Source organism: Thermobia domestica, chromosome 16 (assembly GCF_964235325.1).
Source record: "Thermobia domestica chromosome 16, izTheDome1.hap1.1, whole genome shotgun sequence".
NCBI lineage: Eukaryota > Metazoa > Arthropoda > Insecta > Zygentoma > Lepismatidae > Thermobia > Thermobia domestica.
Genome location: NC_137469.1, coordinates 118,943,396 through 118,968,772, shown reverse-complemented (window position 1 = coordinate 118,968,772; position 25,377 = coordinate 118,943,396). Strand labels below are relative to the sequence as shown.

The 25,377-nt window shown below is 36.1% G+C and overlaps 1 protein-coding gene across 2 annotated transcripts in view; it reads left to right on the top strand.

Annotated features, from left to right (window-relative positions):
- The window catches only part of LOC145673369 (uncharacterized), a 695,073-nt gene that overhangs the window by 61,228 nt on the left and 608,468 nt on the right, over positions 1-25,377 (top strand). Inside the window, exon 1 of one of the 2 annotated variants that reach the window (XM_081743011.1) lies at positions 24,349-24,611. The exons of the other annotated variant lie outside the window; for it this stretch is intronic. Coding sequence (XP_081599137.1) covers positions 24,556-24,611 — 56 coding nt within the window. The 5' untranslated portion in view covers positions 24,349-24,555. Of the gene's footprint in view, positions 1-24,348; positions 24,612-25,377 lie in introns of those variants that run through there. 2 annotated transcript variants of the gene reach the window in all.

The following is a 25,377-nucleotide window of genomic DNA, read 5'->3' as shown; positions in this document are numbered from 1 at the left end:
AACAATGAGGTTATATGGCGACAGAACGTTTAACGTTACCGTAGATTGAACTTAAGGGTTTTTCATGTTGAAAGCTAAGGCAAAAGAGACCCGAGATTGTTTGAACATATTACCCAGGATGAAATGTAGTAGTGAAGTTAAAAGCGAAACTTTAAACTTATATTTTGTAATTGGAAATCGTAATACAGCAAATAATTAAATTTTAATTCTTTTATTGTTTTTAGGTGGTGAAGGAAATAAAAATCTTAATAGAAACACTGGAGAACAAACATTATTTTCCTGAATTGTTTGTTGTTGAAATATAGCGGAGTTTTTTTTTTTTTTTTTTTTTTTTTTTAGTGAAAAGGAGTTATAGATTGGTGTTAAAATATGGATTTACTAAAACCGTTGGATCTTAGTTGTATGAAATATCGAAATATTGGATAATGTGTGATATGAATATTGAATACTGAAATATCGACATAAAAGTTATTATAAGTTTTTTACATCCAACGAATATACTGGCTAGACTAAATGAGACGGTGATGATGAGTAATGAATGAATATGGTGGAATGAAGAAAGTGGGAAGAAGCATGAGAACCACGACAAAAACCCACGCACATAGTGTTTGTGCACCAAAAAGCTAACTTGAAACAAGCTGGGATCGAACCAAGGACCCCATGCACCAGAGGTGAACACTGTATTGCGTACCCACCATAGCTTTTTCTATGTATTATATTTGGATGAATAAAAGTACGCATGTATAAGTTGGTGGAACGAGAATGTAGGCGGAAACGGGAGAACTTCACACACAATGTTTAAACTAGAAATACACTTTGATTGAGGGAAAGCATTTTGTTTTAGAAGTGACTTATTTTTATGATCAGCGCTATTTAATGTTTATGAACGAGGAAAGAAACTTACTGTAGCAGTTATTGGAGAATTATTCTTTTGAAACTCTTTATACAAAATTAGGTGTTTATATAACTTCATACATACTAGTAAAGGAGATATATGATGTACGTTAGGGACAATTTTGACATTATTTAAACAGTGTAGGTAACGACTCTTAAGGCAATACAAGAGACGGACAATTATTTGACAGCGCAAATTAGTTTTATATGCAGATGGAAACAATTGCTTTAAATAAGAGATAGCACTTTGAACGTATAGTTTGGTTAAAATTGCTTTACTTTAGAACTCATAACATTAGGTACAAGGTAACCAACACCATTGGCGATAACTATTAGCAGGACTGTGAGCGATGGGAATTAGCGTGTTGGAGAGACAGATACATTTTGCATACATAATAATAATGAGTATGAATATTTGACTTTGGCACCTAGAAGATTATGCAATCAACATTTTTATAAATGTTTTGACGGTTGCATATAATATTTACAGACAGTCTGATACGATTTTGTATTTTATTTGAAGTGTGATTAATGTTTGTTTGAATTAAAAAGGGTGTTTTATTTATAGGTCTTGTTTGTAAGTTAGAAAAACAAGAAAATATTTTTGTAATGGTGTTATAGTCGCTAGAAACGAAATAATTTAATACCTTCTATTACAGGTAGTAGCTAACATGTCCTTTTTTACAGTTGAAATAGATATCTGACAATTTAAACTTTAATAAAAACTAGTTTGAATTTCGACAATTTAAACTTTATTATAATTGTTACAAATGCATAAGAAAATAGTATTTTAATGTTTTAGTTGTCTGCATATACAGTGCAGATATATTTGTGAGTGAATACATGACATACAGTTATAACATACCAGAAGTGATGTACTCCCGAAATTAGATCTTCCTAAACCTTAAAGAGATTATATTGTGCAGTTTTCACTTATTGAGTTAAATTTGGTAATTTAAGACGAACTGTGGTTTTGCTTTTACCCACTGCAGTTGTATTGGATTGAAATATTGAACTTACTATATCTGGATTTTTAATTACTGTTTTACTGGTTCTGTATGGTTGCGAAACATGGTCACTTACTCTGAGGGAAGAACATAGACTGAAAGTATTTGAGAACAGGATCCTGAGAAGAATATTCGGACCCAAGAGGAACGGGGATGGGGAATGGCGGAAACTGCATAACGAGGAACTACATAATTTATATGGTCTACCCAACATTGTTAGAGTCGTCAAGTTTAGGAGGCTTAGGGGGCAGGACATGTAGCTAGAATGGAAGAAAGTAGAAAACGCTTTCAAAGTCTTGACTGGAAGACCCATAGGAAAACGACCATTAGGAAGACGTAGGCGCAGATGGGAGGATAATATTAAGATGGATCTCGCAGAGATAGGAATACAAAGTAGAAACTGGATGCAATTAGCTAAGGATAGAAATCAGTGGAGAGCTTTTGTGAACGCGGCACTGAACCTGCGGGTTCCATAGGCGATAGAGTTAGTTAGTTTACTGGTTTTATGAATGATTTGGGAGGGCTGTTGTTTAAATTGGAATTTGAACCATTACTAATGCTTGTAACGAGAAACTATATATATCTATTGGGAAGTGTGGACTTTCTTTTACGCAGATGAGAAGTAGCCTGTGTGTAAGACAGCAATACGAAAACAAATATTTGCACAACGAATTGAATTACTATTGCTTACAACAAGATTTATTTTAACTGTACCTGGGACTTTTGATTGATAAATAAATTAGTAAATTATATTTTAAGCGGTGTTGAGATTTATTTTGTATTAGGTTATCGACTACTGTTTGGATTATTTTTAATTTATGTTTTATATAACAACAAGGTTATAAAGAACAATATAACAGTAATATGGGTTTTTGAACCACAATAGGGATAACTTTAATGCAGTTGCTGTGTACATGAACTGTTATGGAACATTAATCACTTAGTATATAGCATTTTTATATTATTGTAACTGCAAGAGAACTGTATTATAAGACTACCTAACACATGTAAATAATAGTTAGAGCTAAAATACTGAGTTACTGGCAACTGAATTGTCAGTGAGAGTAATGTATTTTAAAGAAATAAACTGATATTAGAAAAAATAATCTTAGTTGTTTGTATGCTATATGAAGAAACTAGTGTTTAAGAAACAGTGCATTAAAAGAAAAAATAATTGTTTTCGAAGAATATGGTAGGAAACTGAAAATATTTATACTTTGTTTTAGATTTTTTAGAGACATTACCAACGTAAGTAAATGATGAACTATTGTCGATTGAACGGGAATCACTGAGGTTGATACCTTGTGTTTAGTTTATGATATGAAGACTTTAACATTCTTGTTTACAGTTACTTTTAAATGAAAACAACATATAATCTTGTATGCAGAATGGATTGAATTAAGGGCATACTTACGCGAGGGATTCATTGGATGCGGACCACATTTAAAACTCTATAACCCAACAAACATTTCAACACTTTCTTAAGAGAATTATGGTTGCAGTAGGAGAGAAATGTGTGATATATTGTAGAAAACTCGATGTTACAGTACCCTTGTACTCTTTATGTCTTATAAAAAGAAGTTAGTGTACTCTTTTGCTGAGGACAATATTGTAAAATTACGTGTCGTTTTATTGCAACTAGAATAATGTTACTTCAATAATGCTTAAACGCAGTCACTGTTAGTGCAGAATCCACCCTCCAACAATTTTCAGGATGTGCAGACCCTTACTTGGTATATGATTTTAAAAAGAATAAACTGGGGGAGGGCACGGTGACTTAGTGGTAGAAGAGATTTTGATGTTTGTGATTTAAAAACCGAGCAAGTGAACTTTGTGGTGGACAACATTTCTTTTCTCCTGGTACTCCCATTTCCTACATTTATTTATTGGCTTAAATAGCTTATCCGATCTTTCTCTCTTGTAATAGAATCATTGCAAGGCTATGATCATACCTTATAATTATTATTAAATAATCCTTATTGAAGGTTTAATTTACTTCATGATTTCTTTGGAATAATAAAATTTTTTTTGCTTGAGATGGATTGTTTTCTCAGGGAGGAAATGTTAGAATCATGAGAACTTGCTTACATGCTGTGTGCCAAACATAATAAGCCCTTGGCGGGCTAAGATCGAACCATGGACCCATCACGCGCCAGAGGTGAACGATTTGAAGGCGATGAAGAATATTTTATAATCCCACAGTAGTATTAATAATTGTTTGAGATTCTTAGTATACTATGTGATACACAGGTTACACGAATTTCATTTTGTTCTTTTGAACTAATGTTTAAGAGGACCAGAAGGATAGATTTCAAGAACCACCTATGGTTCAAGGATTACAGTTTTAATTTTACAGCTTTATACACATGCATTCAAAATTATATGGCCATTAGATGGTTGTATAAGATTCTTGTTGGACTTGATTTGATTTGAGTTTAACGTCTCTTTTCATCAGCGAAGCTATATGAGACGTGGACCTACTGATTAACGTGGAATCCGAACCACATGAGCTCCCGCCGGGAATCGAACCTGGGTAGACTTTTGTTGGAATAAATGTTTTCGCTGGAACCTTTTTTAAAATTTAATGTAAAACTTTAAACATAATGAAGAAAATAAGAACATACTGAGGTGAAATAAACTTGAAAACTCCCACCGTGCAAAAGAATTAAGGAAAACAGCCTCTGTTTTCAAGCTGAGACTATCCATGGTTGAGATTGACCACCAAATATAACGATTATTTTTCTCAGATGATGAGTTTGTATGCTTATGCCAGTAGCTAAAACTGGAAAAGTGAACCAGGTAGTGTTTGCAAAATGTATCTCCTCACGTCCAAGTCTATCAATTCGCTGACGACACAGCATTTCTAACAACGGCTCGTACTATCCAACGTATCAACAGACTAATGCAGCCAGCCATCAACACATTGTCCACTGGTGTGACTTAATCTCAGAACATGTGCAATTGTGATGGACAAAAATTCCATGGGTAGTGGGGCTGGTGGACAACAACAACTTCACGAAACATCTGTTGGTATTAAAATTAACGATACATGAACTTTCAAAAGACGAAATGTTTCTTTATCTGGACTGTTAATACTTTTTTGAAATTTCATCGGAACAAGCATTCAACTTAAACTATAATAAACGAACGAACTATATAGTTGCATTATAGGAGGGCGATACAGGTGTGGATGAAAAGTTTATGTATTGATTTTTGAATACGAGTTGTGTGCGAGTAATTCAATTTTATTTAACTTTTAATATTGGAGATTATTTTATACGACCATTTAATATTTTATTATTTCTTATACATATTCGGTTTCATCATTTGTCCATTGTAATGTTAGTAGAAAAAATGTTTTATTTAACAACATGAGCACGAAAACCTACAAGAAAAATATTAGACAACATTCATAATTATCACTGTACGGAATACTTTTTTAAATGGAAACAGTTTGATCCATTGGTAGAGTGCACCCATCTGGAACGAAGATCCCTAGTTCAATCCCAAGACCGTGACAATTTGTGATGGACAACACCCTGTGGATATTCTCGGGGTTCTCCATTTCCTACCACTTTCTTCATATTCAACATTTTTACAATCATTAACCATTCAACGTTGCCTACTTGTAAAATGTCTCGAGTAGATGAGTATATAAGACTCATGCCAGAACAAAATGTTTTCTCTTTGCTCTCAAGCCAGAAAAAAAGCAGAAACTCATATCTACTTGGCAGAAAAAAGTGTTTTCGATTTGCTCTCAAGCCAGAAAAGAAGAAACTCGTATCCACGAAGTGAAATTTCTCGAGTTGCTACTCGCCAAATTTCACTTCGTGGATACGAGTTTCTTCTTTTCTGGCTTGAGAGCAAATCGAAAACACTTTTTTCTGCCAAGTAGATATGAGTTTCTGCTTTTTTTCTGGCTTGAGAGCAAAGAGAAAACATTTTGTTCTGGCATGAGTCTTATATACTCATCTACTCGAGACATTTTACAAGTAGGCAACGTTGAATGGTTAATGATTGTAAAAATGTTGAATATGAAGAAAGTGGTAGGAAATGGAGAACCCCGAGAATATCCACAGGGTGTTGTCCATCACAAATTGTCACGGTCTTGGGATTGAACTAGGGATCTTCGTTCCAGATGGGTGCACTCTACCAATGGATCAAACTGTTTCCATTTAAAAAAGTATTCCGTACAGTGATAATTATGAATGTTGTCTAATATTTTTCTTGTAGGTTTTCGTGCTCATGTTGTTAAATAAAACATTTTTTCTACTAACATTACAATGGACAAATGATGAAACCGAATATGTATAAGAAATAATAAAATATTAAATGGTCGTATAAAATAATCTCCAATATTAAAAGTTAAATAAAATTGAATTACTCGCACACAACTCGTATTCAAAAATCAATACATAAACTTTTCATCCACACCTGTATCGCCCTCCTATAATGCAACTATATAGTTCGTTCGTTTATTATAGTTTAAGTTGAATGCTTGTTCCGATGAAATTTCAAAAAAGTATTAACAGTCCAGATAAAGAAACATTTCGTCTTTTGAAAGTTCATGTATCGTTAATTTTAATACCAACAGATGTTTCGTGAAGTTGTTGTTGTCCACCAGCCCCACTACCCATGGAATTTTTGTCCATCACAATTGCACATGTTCTGAGATTAAGTCACACCAGTGGACAATGTGTTGATGGCTGGCTGCATTAGTCTGTTGATACGTTGGATAGTACGAGCCGTTGTTAGAAATGCTGTGTCGTCAGCGAATTGATAGACTTGGACGTGAGGAGATACATTTTGCAAACACTACCTGGTTCACTTTTCCAGTTTTAGCTACTGGCATAAGCATACAAACTCATCATCTGAGAAAAATAATCGTTATATTTGGTGGTCAATCTCAACCATGGATAGTCTCAGCTTGAAAACAGAGGCTGTTTTCCTTAATTCTTTTGCACGGTGGGAGTTTTCAAGTTTATTTCACCTCAGTATGTTCTTATTTTCTTCATTATGTTTAAAGTTTTACATTAAATTTTAAAAAAGGTTCCAGCGAAAACATTTATTCCAACAAAAGTCTACCCAGGTTCGATTCCCGGCGGGAGCTCATGTGGTTCGGATTCCACGTTAATCAGTAGGTCCACGTCTCATATAGCTTCGCTGATGAAAAGAGACGTTAAACTCAAATCAAATCAAGTCCAACAAGAATCTTATACAACCATCTAATGGCCATATAATTTTGAATGCATGTGTATAAAGCTGTAAAATTAAAACTGTAATCCTTGAACCATAGGTGGTTCTTGAAATCTATCCTTCTGGTCCTCTTAAACATTAGTTCAAAAGAACAAAATGAAATTCGTGTAACCTGTGTATCACATAGTATACTAAGAATCTCAAACAATTATTAATACTACTGTGGGATTATAAAATATTCTTCATCGCCTTCAAATCGTTCACCTCTGGCGCGTGATGGGTCCATGGTTCGATCTTAGCCCGCCAAGGGCTTATTATGTTTGGCACACAGCATGTAAGCAAGTTCTCATGATTCTAACATTTCCTCCCTGAGAAAACAATCCATCTCAAGCAAAAAAAATTTTATTATTCCAAAGAAATCATGAAGTAAATTAAACCTTCAATAAGGATTATTTAATAATAATTATAAGGTATGATCATAGCCTTGCAATGATTCTATTACAAGAGAGAAAGATCGGATAAGCTATTTAAGCCAATAAATAAATGTAGGAAATGGGAGTACCAGGAGAAAAGAAATGTTGTCCACCACAAAGTTCACTTGCTCGGTTTTTAAATCACAAACATCAAAATCTCTTCTACCACTAAGTCACCGTGCCCTCCCCCAGTTTATTCTTTTTAAAATCATATACCAAGTAAGGGTCTGCACATCCTGAAAATTGTTGGAGGGTGGATTCTGCACTAACAGTGACTGCGTTTAAGCATTATTGAAGTAACATTATTCTAGTTGCAATAAAACGACACGTAATTTTACAATATTGTCCTCAGCAAAAGAGTACACTAACTTCTTTTTATAAGACATAAAGAGTACAAGGGTACTGTAACATCGAGTTTTCTACAATATATCACACATTTCTCTCCTACTGCAACCATAATTCTCTTAAGAAAGTGTTGAAATGTTTGTTGGGTTATAGAGTTTTAAATGTGGTCCGCATCCAATGAATCCCTCGCGTAAGTATGCACTTAATTCAATCCATTCTGCATACAAGATTATATGTTGTTTTCATTTAAAAGTAACTGTAAACAAGAATGTTAAAGTCTTCATATTATAAACTAAACACAAGGTATCAACCTCAGTGATTCCCGTTCAATCGACAATAGTTCATCATTTACTTACGTTGGTAATGTCTCTAAAAAATCTAAAACAAAGTATAAATATTTTCAGTTTCCTACCATATTCTTCGAAAACAATTATTTTTTCTTTTAATGCACTGTTTCTTAAACACTAGTTTCTTCATATAGCATACAAACAACTAAGATTATTTTTTCTAATATCAGTTTATTTCTTTAAAATACATTACTCTCACTGACAATTCAGTTGCCAGTAACTCAGTATTTTAGCTCTAACTATTATTTACATGTGTTAGGTAGTCTTATAATACAGTTCTCTTGCAGTTACAATAATATAAAAATGCTATATACTAAGTGATTAATGTTCCATAACAGTTCATGTACACAGCAACTGCATTAAAGTTATCCCTATTGTGGTTCAAAAACCCATATTACTGTTATATTGTTCTTTATAACCTTGTTGTTATATAAAACATAAATTAAAAATAATCCAAACAGTAGTCGATAACCTAATACAAAATAAATCTCAACACCGCTTAAAATATAATTTACTAATTTATTTATCAATCAAAAGTCCCAGGTACAGTTAAAATAAATCTTGTTGTAAGCAATAGTAATTCAATTCGTTGTGCAAATATTTGTTTTCGTATTGCTGTCTTACACACAGGCTACTTCTCATCTGCGTAAAAGAAAGTCCACACTTCCCAATAGATATATATAGTTTCTCGTTACAAGCATTAGTAATGGTTCAAATTCCAATTTAAACAACAGCCCTCCCAAATCATTCATAAAACCAGTAAACTAACTAACTCTATCGCCTATGGAACCCGCAGGTTCAGTGCCGCGTTCACAAAAGCTCTCCACTGATTTCTATCCTTAGCTAATTGCATCCAGTTTCTACTTTGTATTCCTATCTCTGCGAGATCCATCTTAATATTATCCTCCCATCTGCGCCTACGTCTTCCTAATGGTCGTTTTCCTATGGGTCTTCCAGTCAAGACTTTGAAAGCGTTTTCTACTTTCTTCCATTCTAGCTACATGTCCTGCCCCCTAAGCCTCCTAAACTTGACGACTCTAACAATGTTGGGTAGACCATATAAATTATGTAGTTCCTCGTTATGCAGTTTCCGCCATTCCCCATCCCCGTTCCTCTTGGGTCCGAATATTCTTCTCAGGATCCTGTTCTCAAATACTTTCAGTCTATGTTCTTCCCTCAGAGTAAGTGACCATGTTTCGCAACCATACAGAACCAGTAAAACAGTAATTAAAAATCCAGATATAGTAAGTTCAATATTTCAATCCAATACAACTGCAGTGGGTAAAAGCAAAACCACAGTTCGTCTTAAATTACCAAATTTAACTCAATAAGTGAAAACTGCACAATATAATCTCTTTAAGGTTTAGGAAGATCTAATTTCGGGAGTACATCACTTCTGGTATGTTATAACTGTATGTCATGTATTCACTCACAAATATATCTGCACTGTATATGCAGACAACTAAAACATTAAAATACTATTTTCTTATGCATTTGTAACAATTATAATAAAGTTTAAATTGTCGAAATTCAAACTAGTTTTTATTAAAGTTTAAATTGTCAGATATCTATTTCAACTGTAAAAAAGGACATGTTAGCTACTACCTGTAATAGAAGGTATTAAATTATTTCGTTTCTAGCGACTATAACACCATTACAAAAATATTTTCTTGTTTTTCTAACTTACAAACAAGACCTATAAATAAAACACCCTTTTTAATTCAAACAAACATTAATCACACTTCAAATAAAATACAAAATCGTATCAGACTGTCTGTAAATATTATATGCAACCGTCAAAACATTTATAAAAATGTTGATTGCATAATCTTCTAGGTGCCAAAGTCAAATATTCATACTCATTATTATTATGTATGCAAAATGTATCTGTCTCTCCAACACGCTAATTCCCATCGCTCACAGTCCTGCTAATAGTTATCGCCAATGGTGTTGGTTACCTTGTACCTAATGTTATGAGTTCTAAAGTAAAGCAATTTTAACCAAACTATACGTTCAAAGTGCTATCTCTTATTTAAAGCAATTGTTTCCATCTGCATATAAAACTAATTTGCGCTGTCAAATAATTGTCCGTCTCTTGTATTGCCTTAAGAGTCGTTACCTACACTGTTTAAATAATGTCAAAATTGTCCCTAACGTACATCATATATCTCCTTTACTAGTATGTATGAAGTTATATAAACACCTAATTTTGTATAAAGAGTTTCAAAAGAATAATTCTCCAATAACTGCTACAGTAAGTTTCTTTCCTCGTTCATAAACATTAAATAGCGCTGATCATAAAAATAAGTCACTTCTAAAACAAAATGCTTTCCCTCAATCAAAGTGTATTTCTAGTTTAAACATTGTGTGTGAAGTTCTCCCGTTTCCGCCTACATTCTCGTTCCACCAACTTATACATGCGTACTTTTATTCATCCAAATATAATACATAGAAAAAGCTATGGTGGGTACGCAATACAGTGTTCACCTCTGGTGCATGGGGTCCTTGGTTCGATCCCAGCTTGTTTCAAGTTAGCTTTTTGGTGCACAAACACTATGTGCGTGGGTTTTTGTCGTGGTTCTCATGCTTCTTCCCACTTTCTTCATTCCACCATATTCATTCATTACTCATCATCACCGTCTCATTTAGTCTAGCCAGTATATTCGTTGGATGTAAAAAACTTATAATAACTTTTATGTCGATATTTCAGTATTCAATATTCATATCACACATTATCCAATATTTCGATATTTCATACAACTAAGATCCAACGGTTTTAGTAAATCCATATTTTAACACCAATCTATAACTCCTTTTCACTAAAAAAAAAAAAAAAAAAAAAAAAACTCCGCTATATTTCAACAACAAACAATTCAGGAAAATAATGTTTGTTCTCCAGTGTTTCTATTAAGATTTTTATTTCCTTCACCACCTAAAAACAATAAAAGAATTAAAATTTAATTATTTGCTGTATTACGATTTCCAATTACAAAATATAAGTTTAAAGTTTCGCTTTTAACTTCACTACTACATTTCATCCTGGGTAATATGTTCAAACAATCTCGGGTCTCTTTTGCCTTAGCTTTCAACATGAAAAACCCTTAAGTTCAATCTACGGTAACGTTAAACGTTCTGTCGCCATATAACCTCATTGTTACACTAGCGTTTATGAAACAATACACAACAGTTTACAATAATAATAATAATAATTCTTACTATATACTTTCTAAATACCAGTTATACGTCTTACACAATTCATAGCTACATATAAGTAACAACATCTGCTAAGCAAAATGTTTGTCGTACGGCTTTTCACGTGGACAAGCCTTGGTTCGATTCCCGGGAGCGCATTCTGCTAACTTTCTGTACAATATAATTTATATATACCTGTTATGTCATACACAAATCATAGCTATATATAAGTAACAAGTTCACATTGCAAGCATAAAATTTAGCGTACGGTTCTCCACGTGGGAGAATACTCATTCGAGTCCCGGTGCAATCATTAATGTTGATTCCCTGTACCCTCCATATTACATTATACTATATATTAGTCACGTTATAATTCCATAAAAGTACACCGAGTCATATCATTTTCAATGCCGGAAAATCCGCAATCAATTCCCGATTAAAACCAAACAGTTCCGTCCCCTTATACTCCAGACAATTACAATATGTCCCTTTCCCATATAAAAAAATGAACAAGTATACTACAAGAAACCTTTCCAGAAGTTTCGAGTGTGTTCTTTCCCCTATTCCAACAATAATAAAAAAAAAAAAGAGATCTGGAAGTTTCTAGTACTTTCTTTCACTCATTCCAACGATCCAAATTTCTAGAAAATTCTCCAGCAGCTGCCGCGTTACATGTGCTGCATATTAATGAATTACCTTGTTCTACGTGTGTGATCTGCATATTTTATTTCCGAAAGGTTTTTTCTGTATTCTGCTTGTCCAATTAACATTTCTTTTCACCGGAAAAAAGTTGTATCCATTCTTCAAACTGTCATACTATAAAAAAGACCGCCCGTAAAAACAATTATTATGTACAACATCTCCACGGAATATATAATTCAAAGCTATTCATCAATGTCAAGTTTGATTTTAACATGCAGAAAAGTAAAGCAGCTTGCTACGTGTTATGAATACATAATTATGACCTTGCTTTACTTGTTTGTAACAAGCTACTGAGCGGGATAGGGTCTATATATAAAAATAATCGAAAATGACCGATTAGTGTCGAATCCATAGTTTTCAGGGTCGCTAATATGAACAGTGACACTTCCGATGCCTTTTAAATCCAAATTCAGCCATTTATGTCCAAAATGAAATGTATTCTCCCTGTGCGAACAACGGTTATTCTGCTATTAATAGCTAAAGTTAGCAATACTTAGTGAAAAACATTGCCAATTATGTCCTATCGGATTTCGAGAAAATGAAAGTATAATATATGAAAGTAGTGGCATAAGATTTTGAGTACATATGCTACTTTCCAGTATCGTAACCAGAATTAATATTTTGGTTGGTTGGTCAAGGGCGCCGATTTCTCTGTAAATTTTAGGGGGGGGGGAGCATTCAGATGCAGAAGGTATATATATGAGGATTTTAAGACAAATTGCAGTCGAATTATGCTAAATATTGTATATTGATAATTACAATAGGGGGCCCACATGAGCTTTGGAGGAGCCTGGGCCCCCAGTATCGGCGCCCTTATTGGTTGGAATTGAGTATCTCTTTCAGCTCTGAGTCTGTGAGACGTGAGATCCGAACAACATGAATTCCTTCCGGGAGTCCAACACGGGTCGTCCGCACTAAAGGGTAGGACGCTAACAACCTCTCTATGCTTGCCTGGAGCATTGAAAACTGCTAAACTACTTCTACTTAGCTTGCCTGCTGCTCTGTGGGAAATTTTCCCTTAGCTGCCTAAGCCTAGGAACACCTATTTATCAAAACTATAGCAAGAACTTTGTATTAGTCTTAGGACTACACTTACGACTTTGTAATATATTGTATTAGCAAATTTTTATAGTAAAAAGTTGTAAAAAAAAAAAAAAGTGTGCTACATTGCTGTACCTAGAACCTTAACACGGTAATTTTACATTATTCTGCAGTACATGCCCATATAAGCACATCATCTTTGATTTATTTATTTATTTTATTTATTTATTTATTTATTTATTTATTTTTTGGACAGACGGTACTGTTCCTTCAATAATACAACCATGAGTACATTATTTCGATATTAACTAGTTTTTATGTTTATAAGTAGTGGATGTACTGTATACAATATAATTACTGCATGAGCTATGAGTAATTAAATTTGCATAACCTTTCTATAACAAATCTCCCATTTACAAACAAATAATCATGTCTCATCCGGTGTCGGTTATTGAGATGATTCACTGTATAAGCGCATAATAGTCACAATTCAGAGCCAAACTTACGAAATAGTGGTGTAATGGAATGTTTGTTCCATGACGTCACATTGAACAACTAGGGTGACAGTATAAAAAAAAAAAGAAAGAAAGAAATTGTAAGACACCTACAGAGATGAAAGGGGAGGTAAACAGAGTGAGGACGAGGAATAATGCGTTAGGAAACGGGAGGAGGGTAGTCCACTCACAAAAGAAGAGAGATCAATATGCAGATTTTATTGCCCGTTTAGAGGAGGGAGTCATTCGATACCTTCGCTCCCACCTAGATCAACACAGGCGTTAAACGAAAACGTTTTTCCCAATCTTTCCGATCGCATTAAAAGCTTCATTTTTCATCAATGTTTCTTTTCCCCCCATTCAACAACTACCCTGTGGGATCTAATTAAATAAAGAAAACAAAGGCACGCTCTTCAAGCCTATCCAAGAAGCTTCACTCACTCAATCTATCTCGTGTTTACAGGGCTAATGAATTAAATTTCCTCTACAGACATGCATTTTACTTTAACATCTGTGTTTTTAGAATGGAAGTTCTCCGTACATTTCAATAGACAGATGATCGTTATTGTAAGGTACGTCCACCTGAATGCACCGTCACATCGTTCAAGGTGCGCACCCAGAAATTCTTGTTGGGAGGGTTCCAAGCTTCAAGGGAGGGGGGGCGGTCCAATATTAAAGGCTACTACATCTATATAGTATTGAACGGGTATTATTTTGCATCCGAGAGGACGATAAGTAATTGTAAAATACTTCCACGTATATCTTCAGGAAAAAAATGATAGAACTAGATAGTTTTTATAAGAGAAAGAGTACGGATGAAGTGTAAGATCAAATTTTCATGCTATATCAATCAATTCCTTGTTCAACAAGTATAGATTTATTGAGAAAAGTTAGGAAGTTTTTTTCTTTGGGAGGGTCTGGATCCGGTGGAACTCCTGGGGGCGCATCCCTGCATCATTCCAATGCCACTGAATGCAAATTTCCTCTTTATTTTAAAGAACTATATCCACTGACGCTATACGATCCTAAATAATAATAGTTCACCGCACCTTCGAAAAGTAATTGAATTCCCTCGTTATGCAAATTTAATTACTCATAGCTCATGCAGTAATTATATTGTATACAGTACATCCACTACTTATAAACATAAAAACTAGTTAATATCGAAATAATGTACTCATGGTTGTATTATTGAAGGAACAGTACAGTCTGTCAAAAAAAAAAAAAAAAAAAAAAAATCAATGATGATGTGCTTATTTGGATATGTACTGCAGAATAATGTAAAATTACCGTGTTAAGGTTCTAGGTACAGCAATGTAGTACACTTTTTTTTTTATACAACTTTTTACTATAAAAATTTGCTAATACAGTATATTACAAAATCGTAAGTGTAGTCCTAAGACTAATACAAAGTTCTTGTTATAGTTTTGATAAATAGGTGTTCCTAGGCTTAGGCAGCTAAGGGAAAATTTCCCACAGAGCAGCAGGCAAGCTAAGTAGAAGTAGTTTAGCAGTTTTCAATGCTCCAGGCAAGCATAGAGAGGTTGGTATCCCGCAGAGCTCCAGGTAAGCTAAGCGAGCAGGAAAATCGCAGAGCTCTAGGCAAGCTAGGTGGTTGCGGTTAAAAACTTTTTAAAGCTCTAGGGAAGCTAAGAAAATGGTTGACTTTCCATAGAGTTTCAGGCAAGCTGGGTGTGCAGGAAGTTTCATAGCTCTAGGCAAGCTAGGAGAGGGAATTTGACTAGCCAAAACTGATGTCGATGGAAACTTTATATGGTGTTTTATACCCTCTTCTTGACATCACTGGCGCTAGTGTTCCTCTTATGTCATATGACCTGGTCATGATGAAGATTTCTGTCGTCTGTTTCTTGTAATAGCTATAGTAAAAGAGCAGATGATTATGTTTATAAATAAAAAGCACGTGTTGCTGTTTACAAATGTAGACTATGTGTAAGATATTACAATATACTTGTGTGTGGTAATTTTTTTGTTTACTCTTAACATCCCTGCAACATGCCGATATGTAGTTACTGTACCACAAGTAAAACGTAACGCAATAAGAACTTGTAACCCCATAATTACATGTAAATATTCAAAATGTAGATAGAAATCACCAATCATGGTTCATGACTGTATTTGAATTTCTTACTGGATAAAAATCTGCAGTAGTGGTCCGCAGTATACATATGTATATCCAGCCGACATTACTCTCTGTTTCGAAATTTGTTAGTGTCTACAGTACCGTATCACAAGTTTATTATTTACTTATTTATTTATTTATTTATTTCACACTGCAGATAGTATAGCCTGTGCTAAATACATGTGAACAAAGAATAATTTGTCCTTCATGAAGAGGTTACGAAAATATTGTGATAAAAGAAAATATCCGTGTCCGGATCTGGAAGAACCCGTGAAAAGGAACGTTCTGGCCCGTAATAATACATAAATTTCTGCCGGGATACGAAAATATGGTCATTATTGAAAGGAAAATGATATCTTCGAGTTTAACGTCCCACGTTTATGCTTGTGAGGTTTAGGGAAATGATCATTAAATCAAATGAGCGATGATGGAATGAGAAAGTTGGAGGAAACGGGAGTACCCCGAGAAAACCCACGGACACGTTATTGTTCACCGCAAATTTACTTGGCCGGGGGTCAAACCAGGGATCCCACACACCAGAGGTAAGCACTCTACCACTAAGCCACCGTGCCCCCTATGTTCATTATTGAGTAACAACATAGGCCTATCTTTTTACGTTTTGCTGTAGTACCTTGTTCTCTCGTACCTTTGATTTCTGCATAAAATTCCACAAATAGAGCGTGTATAGGCCGCATCTTTAATTTTATATGTAATTTTATAAATTGAACGTCTATAAGCTGTAATTTTGTTGTTTGCATAAAATTTCGAAAACTGTGCGTGTGTATGACACATCGTTGATTTTATATGTAATTTTATACATTGTGCGTCTATAGGGTGCACTTTTGATTTTTATATAGAATGTCATAAATTGCGCGTCTGTAAGCCACAACTAGTGTCATAGGCAAATCGTATAACTTGTCGTTTAAGACGATCATTGTAGCAAGTTCTTTTGCTTGATATCCTTCCTTGAAAACATTAAGATACGCACTAGAGGTACCGAAACTCGCAAGCCTGTACTTCTGAACGAAAGCGAAATTTCGGATTCTGATTTTAGCGGTAGAACAGCTCGACCGATTATCTCGACCGAATTGGCTAACGGAATCAATCCGTCAACATCTTTACGCACAAGTGTGACTTTCATGGTGGATATCCATATTCCCGTTTAAAATCTAACATTCCCTAGCTTCTATGCAACCTGAACTGCAACAAAACATTGCTGGTTGCCTATTATAGTGATATGTAGCTTTTCTTACCGCAGTTATCTAGACTGAGTTCATTGATGGAGTAAATCCGTTAACACCTTCACGGTAACGGTGACTTTTGTTGTGGGCATCCACATACCATTCTTATAAATGCAGTACATGGGCTGAGGTTAGATATTTTTCAGGATACAAAGTAAAGTTACAAATGTTTTTAAGATTAAAAAGATTTGGTTAAAATCTCACGTACTTGAGTTATCAGAGGGTATTTAAAGTCCATAGTATTGTTTTTTATTCCATGATTTACAAGGATTATTACTGGCCGCTTCAACTACCAGCGTAGATTCATTTTTAAATGCAAGTTTTGCGTGATTCTCTACACTGTCTTTTAGGAGAGCATCGTGGCTCAGTGGTAGAGCGCTTACCTCTGGTTCCTGGTTCGATCTCGACCAAGTAAGTTTATGGTGGACAATATCGTGTTCGTTGGTTTTCTCAGAGTACATCCGTTTCTTCCCACTTTATCAAAAATGAAATGAAATCTTTAAGTTTTATGTCCCACGATTGTGCCACGTAGGCTAGAGACGGTGACTATGATAAATGAATGAAATGGTGGAATGAAGAAGATGGGAAGAAACGGGAGAACCCACGCACATGGTGTTTGTCCACCACAAAGATCCTCGTAGAGCGTTCACCTCTGGTGTTTGGGGTCCCGGGTTCGATCCCAGCCCCCGCCAAGTGAACTTTGTGGTGGGCAAACACCGTGTGCGTGGGTTTCCTCGGGGTTCTCCCGTTTCCTCCCACTTCCTTCATTCCACCCTTTCATTCATTATTCATCATCATCGTCTTCTTTAGCCTAACCGGCATAACTGTGAGACGTAGAACTCATAGATTTCATTTCATTTCATTTTCATTTCACAAAGGTCCTCGGCGCGAGGTGGGATTGAACCAGGCACCCCATGCACCAGAGGTGAACGCTCTACCACTGAGCACCGCTGCCCCTCCTACTTTATCACTCCAGTAACTCTTCCATCATCATTCATTTGTCTTAATTATCCGTCGTTCTTAGCATAACGAGCATAATCGTGGAGTTTTAAATTGGATTGTTTCATTTAATTTTCTTGGCTATATTTTAGAGTTTATTATTTTATTTAACTACCTGGAAACAGAGTATTCCGTGAAATCAGTGTTCGAATTACTGAAACGATAATACCCCTTAATATACTCAGTGTTCGATTTATTGAATGGACAGTGCCCCTAATGTACTCAGTATTCGAATTGGTGACCTTATCCGTTGTGAAGCATAACCCTTGTACTGCTTTATCGTATTGATTGTTGAAAAAATTCTTGAACTTCATGTGAAGCATACTTATCAATAGGCATATTTCTTTGTTGGAGTTTTGCGTTCTTTTTCGGCGCCGAAGCTATATGAGACGTTCACCCGCAGTTTAGTGTAGAATCCAAACGACCGTAATGTGTTCAATCGTAATGTGTGCCAAGAGATTCGCGGGCTAGTCGTTAAGCCAGCAGGAATGATTGAATGACTATCTTTAATGTGACCGTAATGTGTTCCATCGTGTGCCAAGAGATGCGCAGGCTAGTCGTTAAGCCAGCAGGAATGATTGAATGACTATCTTTAATGTAAATGAGGCTGGGTATAAAGGATGGCTTATAATTATGTATATGACGTTTCAAAGACTGGTGTAAAGAAACTAGCAACATAACTTGAACATAAACACATAATTCTAATACCTTTATGGATGGTCCACCAATGCACACCGTCCAAATCGATACATGCTTGGAGACAAAGAGCAACGTTGTCACAAGCAGTTTGACAGACTCAGACTGATATCCTGTGCAACTCTTCTGTGATAACTTCCCGTACTTCAGCCAAATTGCGTATGTGATATTGATAGACTTTATCCTTTAAAACAGTGCATTAAAAAAAAAAAACAATCAGGTGGTTTTAAATCGGGAGACCGAGCTGGCCATTCCACGTACCCACGTGGACCGATTCAGCGGTACGAGAAATGTTTCGTTCAGCCATGCTCTCACTGGTATATCTTTAAGTTTTACGTCCCACGTTTATGCCGGTTAGGCTAAAGGAGACGGTGATGATGAGAGATGAATGAAATGGTGGAATGAAGAAAGTGGGAGGAAATGGGAGAACCCCTAAAAAAACCCCACACACGGTGTTTGTCCACCACAAATTTCACTTGGCGGGAGCCCGAGACCCCAAGCACCTGTCAGTGGTATAGTTAACGGTTCTAACAAGTAACACTTCCGAAGTGTAACACTCCGATTTTGATAAAATTTGACAGGTAGATACAACACACAAACTAATCTAATACGTGTTTTTTATTTTCTGCGGAAAAACTGTTTTAGGGGGCAAAAGCTTCCAACCAAAATTTTGAAAGTTGAGGCCCGAAAGACAAGAAGAAGTGAACCAAAGTGAATGAAATTTTGTACATAGAAATGTAGACATAAAATGAGGGAATACAGATTTCGTATTTTCCTGGAAAAAACGGTAGAGTGGAGCACGGACCCCTCCAAACCTTTCATCACGAAATATCAAAAGTGCAAGTAACAGTATATCAGATGTGTGTAAATGACATGAATTGCAACGAAACTTTGTGTATGAACAATAGGCAAAAAATAAACAAATACGTTTTTTTATTTTCGGGGGAAAACGGTTTTTGGGGGCAAAAGCCCCTGTCCAAAATTTTGGAATTTGACCCCGAAAGGCAACAAGAAGTGAACTGAAGTGAATGAAATGTGCACAAATATTGTAGAGGTAAGATGAGGGAATATGCTTTTCGTATTTTCCTGAAAGGAAAAAAATGTTGAGTGGACCGAGGCGTTGAATGGCGGAAGGAGTGGGCCGAAGCGATTTAAATTGTATGGAAATATTGGATATGTAAGATATAGCCTTTCGTGTTTCACCAGTGTCTCCATCCGATTTCTTCAAACTTGGCAGATCAACTACAAGCACAAACAGTATAGAGTATTTTATAGTATTTTAGGAAGCACCTTTAACCCTTACAATGTTTTTCCGCATGAACAAAACACGTGTCGATGTATTTGCAGTTTGCAATTGATGTGCCAAATTTGAAGCAAAACGGATAGGGACACTTGAGGAACACGAAGGCCTTATTTTACATAGGGTCTATATAATATCTACACACAATTTCATTTGCTTCGATGCACTCCTTCTTGCGCTATTACGGTAATATTTACTGTTTTTTTCGGGTGGGGCCTAGGCCCCAACACTGTTTTTCCGCAAAAATTAAAACATGTTTCATGCAAATTGTCCCTATACGAAGTTTCGTTGCAATTCTCCATATTCTTTAGGAACTTCTGACGTATGCTTATTTGCACTTTTGATATTTCGTAATCAACAGTTTAGAAGGTCCGTGCCTCACTCAACCGCTTTTTTCCTGAAAAATACGAAACCCAATTATCTCATTTTACGTCTGCAATATCTGTGCACAATGTCGTTCAATATGCACTTCTTGCTTTTTGGGCCTCAAATTTCAAAATTTTGGGTGGGGGTTTTCCTCTCTAAAACCGTTTTTCCGTAGAAAATAAAAAAAAATCGTATTCGTTTATTTTTTTGCATATTGTTCCTACACAATGTGTCGTTCCAATTCTTCATGTCCTTTAAGCACTTCTGACATACTGTTATTGGCACTTTTGATATTTCACGATCAAAGTTTTGGAGAGGTCTGTGTCCCACCTAAACGGTTTTCTTTTTTGCAGGAAAATAAGAAACCCGTATTCCCTCATTTTATGTCTACAATATCCATGCACAATTTCATTCACTTCGGATCACTTCCTCTGGCCTTTCGGACCTCAACTTTCAAACTTTTGGATGGGGCTTTTGCCCCTTAAAACCGTTTTTCTGCAGATAATAAGAAACCCGTATTCGTTTATTTTTTCCGTATTGTTCATACACAAAGTTTCGTTGCAATTCTTCTTCTTGTCTTTTACACGCATCTGATATACTGTTACTAGCACTTTTGATATTTCGTGATGAACGTTTTGGAGGGATCCGTGCCCATCTAAACTTTTTTTTTTTTCAGGAAAATACGAAACACGTATTCCCTCATTTTATGTCTACAAAATGTGTGTACAATTTCGTTGACTTCGGTTCACTTGTTTTTTGCCTTTCGGGCGTCAAATTTGAAAATTTTGGGTTGGGGCTTTTGACCCCTAAAACCGTTTTACCGCAGAAAATGAAAGTTTATTTCATGTGTAGTATCTGCCTGCTAAATTTTATCAAAATCGGAGTGTTACACTTCGGAATTGTTACTTGTAAGTCCAGTGACCGTTATCTCCACTCTCAGGCTACACAGTGTTGCCATATCGATATTTTTGTCTACAATTACAAATACTACTGTCAGTCAAACATCACATATATAATTATGAGCCACCCTGTATAAGTCACTGACAGATACTATGACTTATCATCATATCGTAACACACCAGACTATTCATCACGTTGTGATTGAGTTTTAGCATTCGACTGTGAAAAATTTATAACAAGAGCAGTCTCACTTTAGCTAAAATGAACACTAGAAACTCCCAGGTACCATAGCTTTGACAGAGTTTAGAGTTATCATTTTCGAAATAAATGCTCTGTGACGTCAACGTTCGCTGCTCCTCTTCTCAATAAACTACAGAAAGATTAAGGAGTGGCTAGGAAACCTGATGTTGATAGAACAGTGGTGCCATGCAAGCAATGATAGCGATAGCGAAGTCGATGGTTTCGCGGGAATACTGCTTTTAGTTCCATGAATAACCGTGCACTGGCAACACTTCGTTATTCAATTCTCCTACGTCACCCCTCCCCTCCTTGTATATCCGTGCTTTTCTCAGATTGTAAAAGCGTACTCTTACGTCATACATCGACTAGTTGGAAATAACTGATTTAATACTTGTAGTGTGAAAGGTTCCTGGTCCGCTCCATATCCGTATAAGATTGTCACATACATTGTATAAATTCCATTATCTGCTTTCATTTCCTCATTTTATCAATTCAGTCATTGGCTTCTTCAACCTACAGAACCCCTTCGTTGATCTGATTGATTTGGAGCTCAATGTTACTTTTAACACGAAGATTATAGCTTAACGTGGGGCCTAAAACTACGCGAACTCTCACCAGAAATCGATCCTGTGTTCCTCGCGCGTGTTTAAAGCACACTGATACGAAGGGACTCTTTGACTTCTTCATGGATAAGTAGTTACTGTATCCACATTCGATGCGAAGGATTCAGGTTGAATGTAGTTTAGGTCCCACATCAGGGTGGCAGTCTGTGTGTTGTGTAGGCTCCGTGTTAAAAAGAACGTCTAATTCCAAAGTGAACAATTTTTTTCATCTACAGGGCGTAACCACTGGACGTAAACTGAAGGTTTCATTTGTTTTCTTGCGTGGATGATGTTCATATAGAAATAAATTTGGCTTCTTAATCTATATACCAATGTACAAAACTTCATCTGGTGTGCAGTTTAAAAAAGCAGGCGTCTGATAGGTAGTTGCTTGTTCTGTAAACACGATAAAAAGAAGGGTTGTTCGCCAAGCAGTGTAGTATTAACGCCTCTTTCGCCACCTCCCTCTTTTGCCTATCACCATACTTTATACTGTAGAATGCCCCTCTGGCTACAGTTCGTTTTTATTTAATGCCCTAACCAGTTTCCCTTCCTCTTTCCAGTTGTATCTGAAATTGTTTTTCCTTCCCCTATTGATATTGTAACATTTCCCGATTCACTTGCGTTCCATCCCGCTAATACTCTTCATTCTTCTCCACACCCACATTTCAGAAACCTCCAATCTTTTTTTTTTATAGCTTTTTCGTAATGTCCATGTTTGTGTCTTTTTCAGTATATTACTCCACATGCTGTCCATAGAGTGGAATGCTATCAAATATTCAAAGTATTATTAGTTTTGTCATTATTTTAAAATCGTATGTTACACATTATTGTATCATACAGTATTATGACGATTGTAGAATTACTTGTTAAACATTAAAAGTTTGACTCGAAGAGCTGCTGACTCTATTGTTGGAGAGCCTTTGACAACAGTACCTCCAGAGCAACACGTGTTCTGTCCAACTGTCACACGCCCGGTTTTCTTAACTACATAGTAAATAGAGGCATCGCTTTCGGCTTTGTAGTGAGCGGTTCCAGGTTCGATTCTCAGTGGGGACACACAGTCAAAAAGTGTAAAAGCTTCTTCAGGTCAGCGATCCCTGGTGATGTTTTCCAGTTGTCCTTATTCACACCAGGCAAATGCCGGGATAATACCTCGCATAGTGATCCCAGACCGCTTCCTTCCTTCCCCATTGCTTTCTTCCTCCACAAATCTCCGGGCAATGTGATCACAGAGACGGGCTAATATGACCATAGATGCCGAAAGCCCAGAAATCTAATTCGTAATCCTAATCCTAAATAAAAGCCACTTACTTTATTTTATAATTAGCAAAGTTGTTCAAAATTTATAAAGGAAATTATATCGGAAAATGCCTATTTTAGAACGTGATGCTTGTTGTTGATTCCTAGGTCATGCATGTACTGTTTGTGTTTCTTCATTAGGATAGTAATCTTTCTGAAAGAATATACTATTTTTATATGCCTCAGGGCAATTTGATTACCTTAACTAACTATAAGAGCCAAGAAAGGGAGAGTGTTTGTGTAGGATTCTAAGGAGATTATTGTCTCCCTTCTGGATAGGGTGAGAAGGGGCGAAGTTTGTTAGACTATTTAGCGTATATGCGTCGTCTGCCTGAGTCAGCTTTGCGATGACGAAGCGTCCATGATGAATTTTGTGGCCCCAGCCGGTGTGACGGGTGCACATCTCTGGAAGGCCGTTAAAATGTTACCTCATCAACCCTCAGCTCTTTTCTTCTGTATGAACCCTCGATTTTCTCATTTGGTTGTTCCGCGGACATTCTCATCTCTCTCTCTCTCTCTTTCTCTCTCTCTTTTGCAGAAGATTATATCCACAATTCAACTTCCATATTCCCCTTCTCACTCCATCCACCCTGAAACAGTTTTTGGATAAGGCACCCTCACCCCAAATCGACCCCTTCTTTTGAAAGGCAACAGTCTTTGGAATTACTTCGCAGAGTTATGTATAGGAACCTGCCCCCTTGTTTTGTCCTCCTTTTGGAGTGATTCTGAATTCATTTTCTCAAGACCCACTGTCCCCCTTCCTATCTCTATACTCATACCACTGATTTCCTTTGTATCGTCATCTGCTGGTACACACACATACACAAACACACACACATGCTGTGGGTCTTGTAGAATGTAAACCAAAGAGGCACAGTTTTGTGTGTGACATTTGTAGTTTACGGATGTCTATGTGTGATCTTGATGAGAAAGTGTTGTTAGTTGCTTTGTTTGGTCAAGATATTTAAGTGCAGCATTGTAATCATTGGCTTTGTGGAGGTGACGTAATGTCTCAGATGCGTCTGGTGTTTTCTCGTGATTGTGTTTATCTGTGTGCCTGGATTCTTCTCATTTCGTAATGGATCTCTTCCATGATCAAGTGTACACATACTATTTACCCGTCAAAGTTGCCAGGTATGAGTAATGTGAATGATGTTGACAGTTTTTTATCCTTTGAAGTTGCCTGACTTTAATTACATTCCTCTTGTTTGTAGCTGATATTTGTTTTGTTCAAAAACAGTCTTTAGTTGCAAAGGAACTTGACTTGTAAACAGATTATCTAACCACTAAGAACATCTTTAATTAAGATAGCAATTGTCTTTTGTTAATTAAGGTACCATCCATCTGCACGCGTCATAAGGTTGACTTCATTGTAATCAAGATTGGCATGTGACGATGTGAGGACATATGAAGTATGGAAAAAATGCTACTTTATATAGTCATCGACTTTTCTTTGGTTTTGTGACTAGCGGAATGGTTTGCGTACTTACCTTTGGTAGGGTATTTTATCAAGTAACTTAAGCTATTCTAAACTCTGTTCCAGTTTTAGAACATACTAAAACGGAAGTACTGAAACACGACACAGTAAAAGTTAGTGCAATTTTCTGTCAGAATAGATGAAAAGAGTTATTTACCACGGTTATGCATGTGCATATCGTAAAGGATTTCTTTTAAAATGTGACTGCTGCCTCTATTCGTGGAATAAGTGAAAGATAAATGCGACGATCATTTTGTGTAACTTCACGCAGGGGTAAAAGTTAAGGGAACGTGAGAAGATGCAGTTCCCCCGCTTCCAAAAATATCTATGGCGTTCCTCCACTGCCTAAAAATTACATTACAATGGGTAAAGATAGGCACGTGGGACGGTGTGATCATGCGTCCCCGTATTTTTTCAGATTCA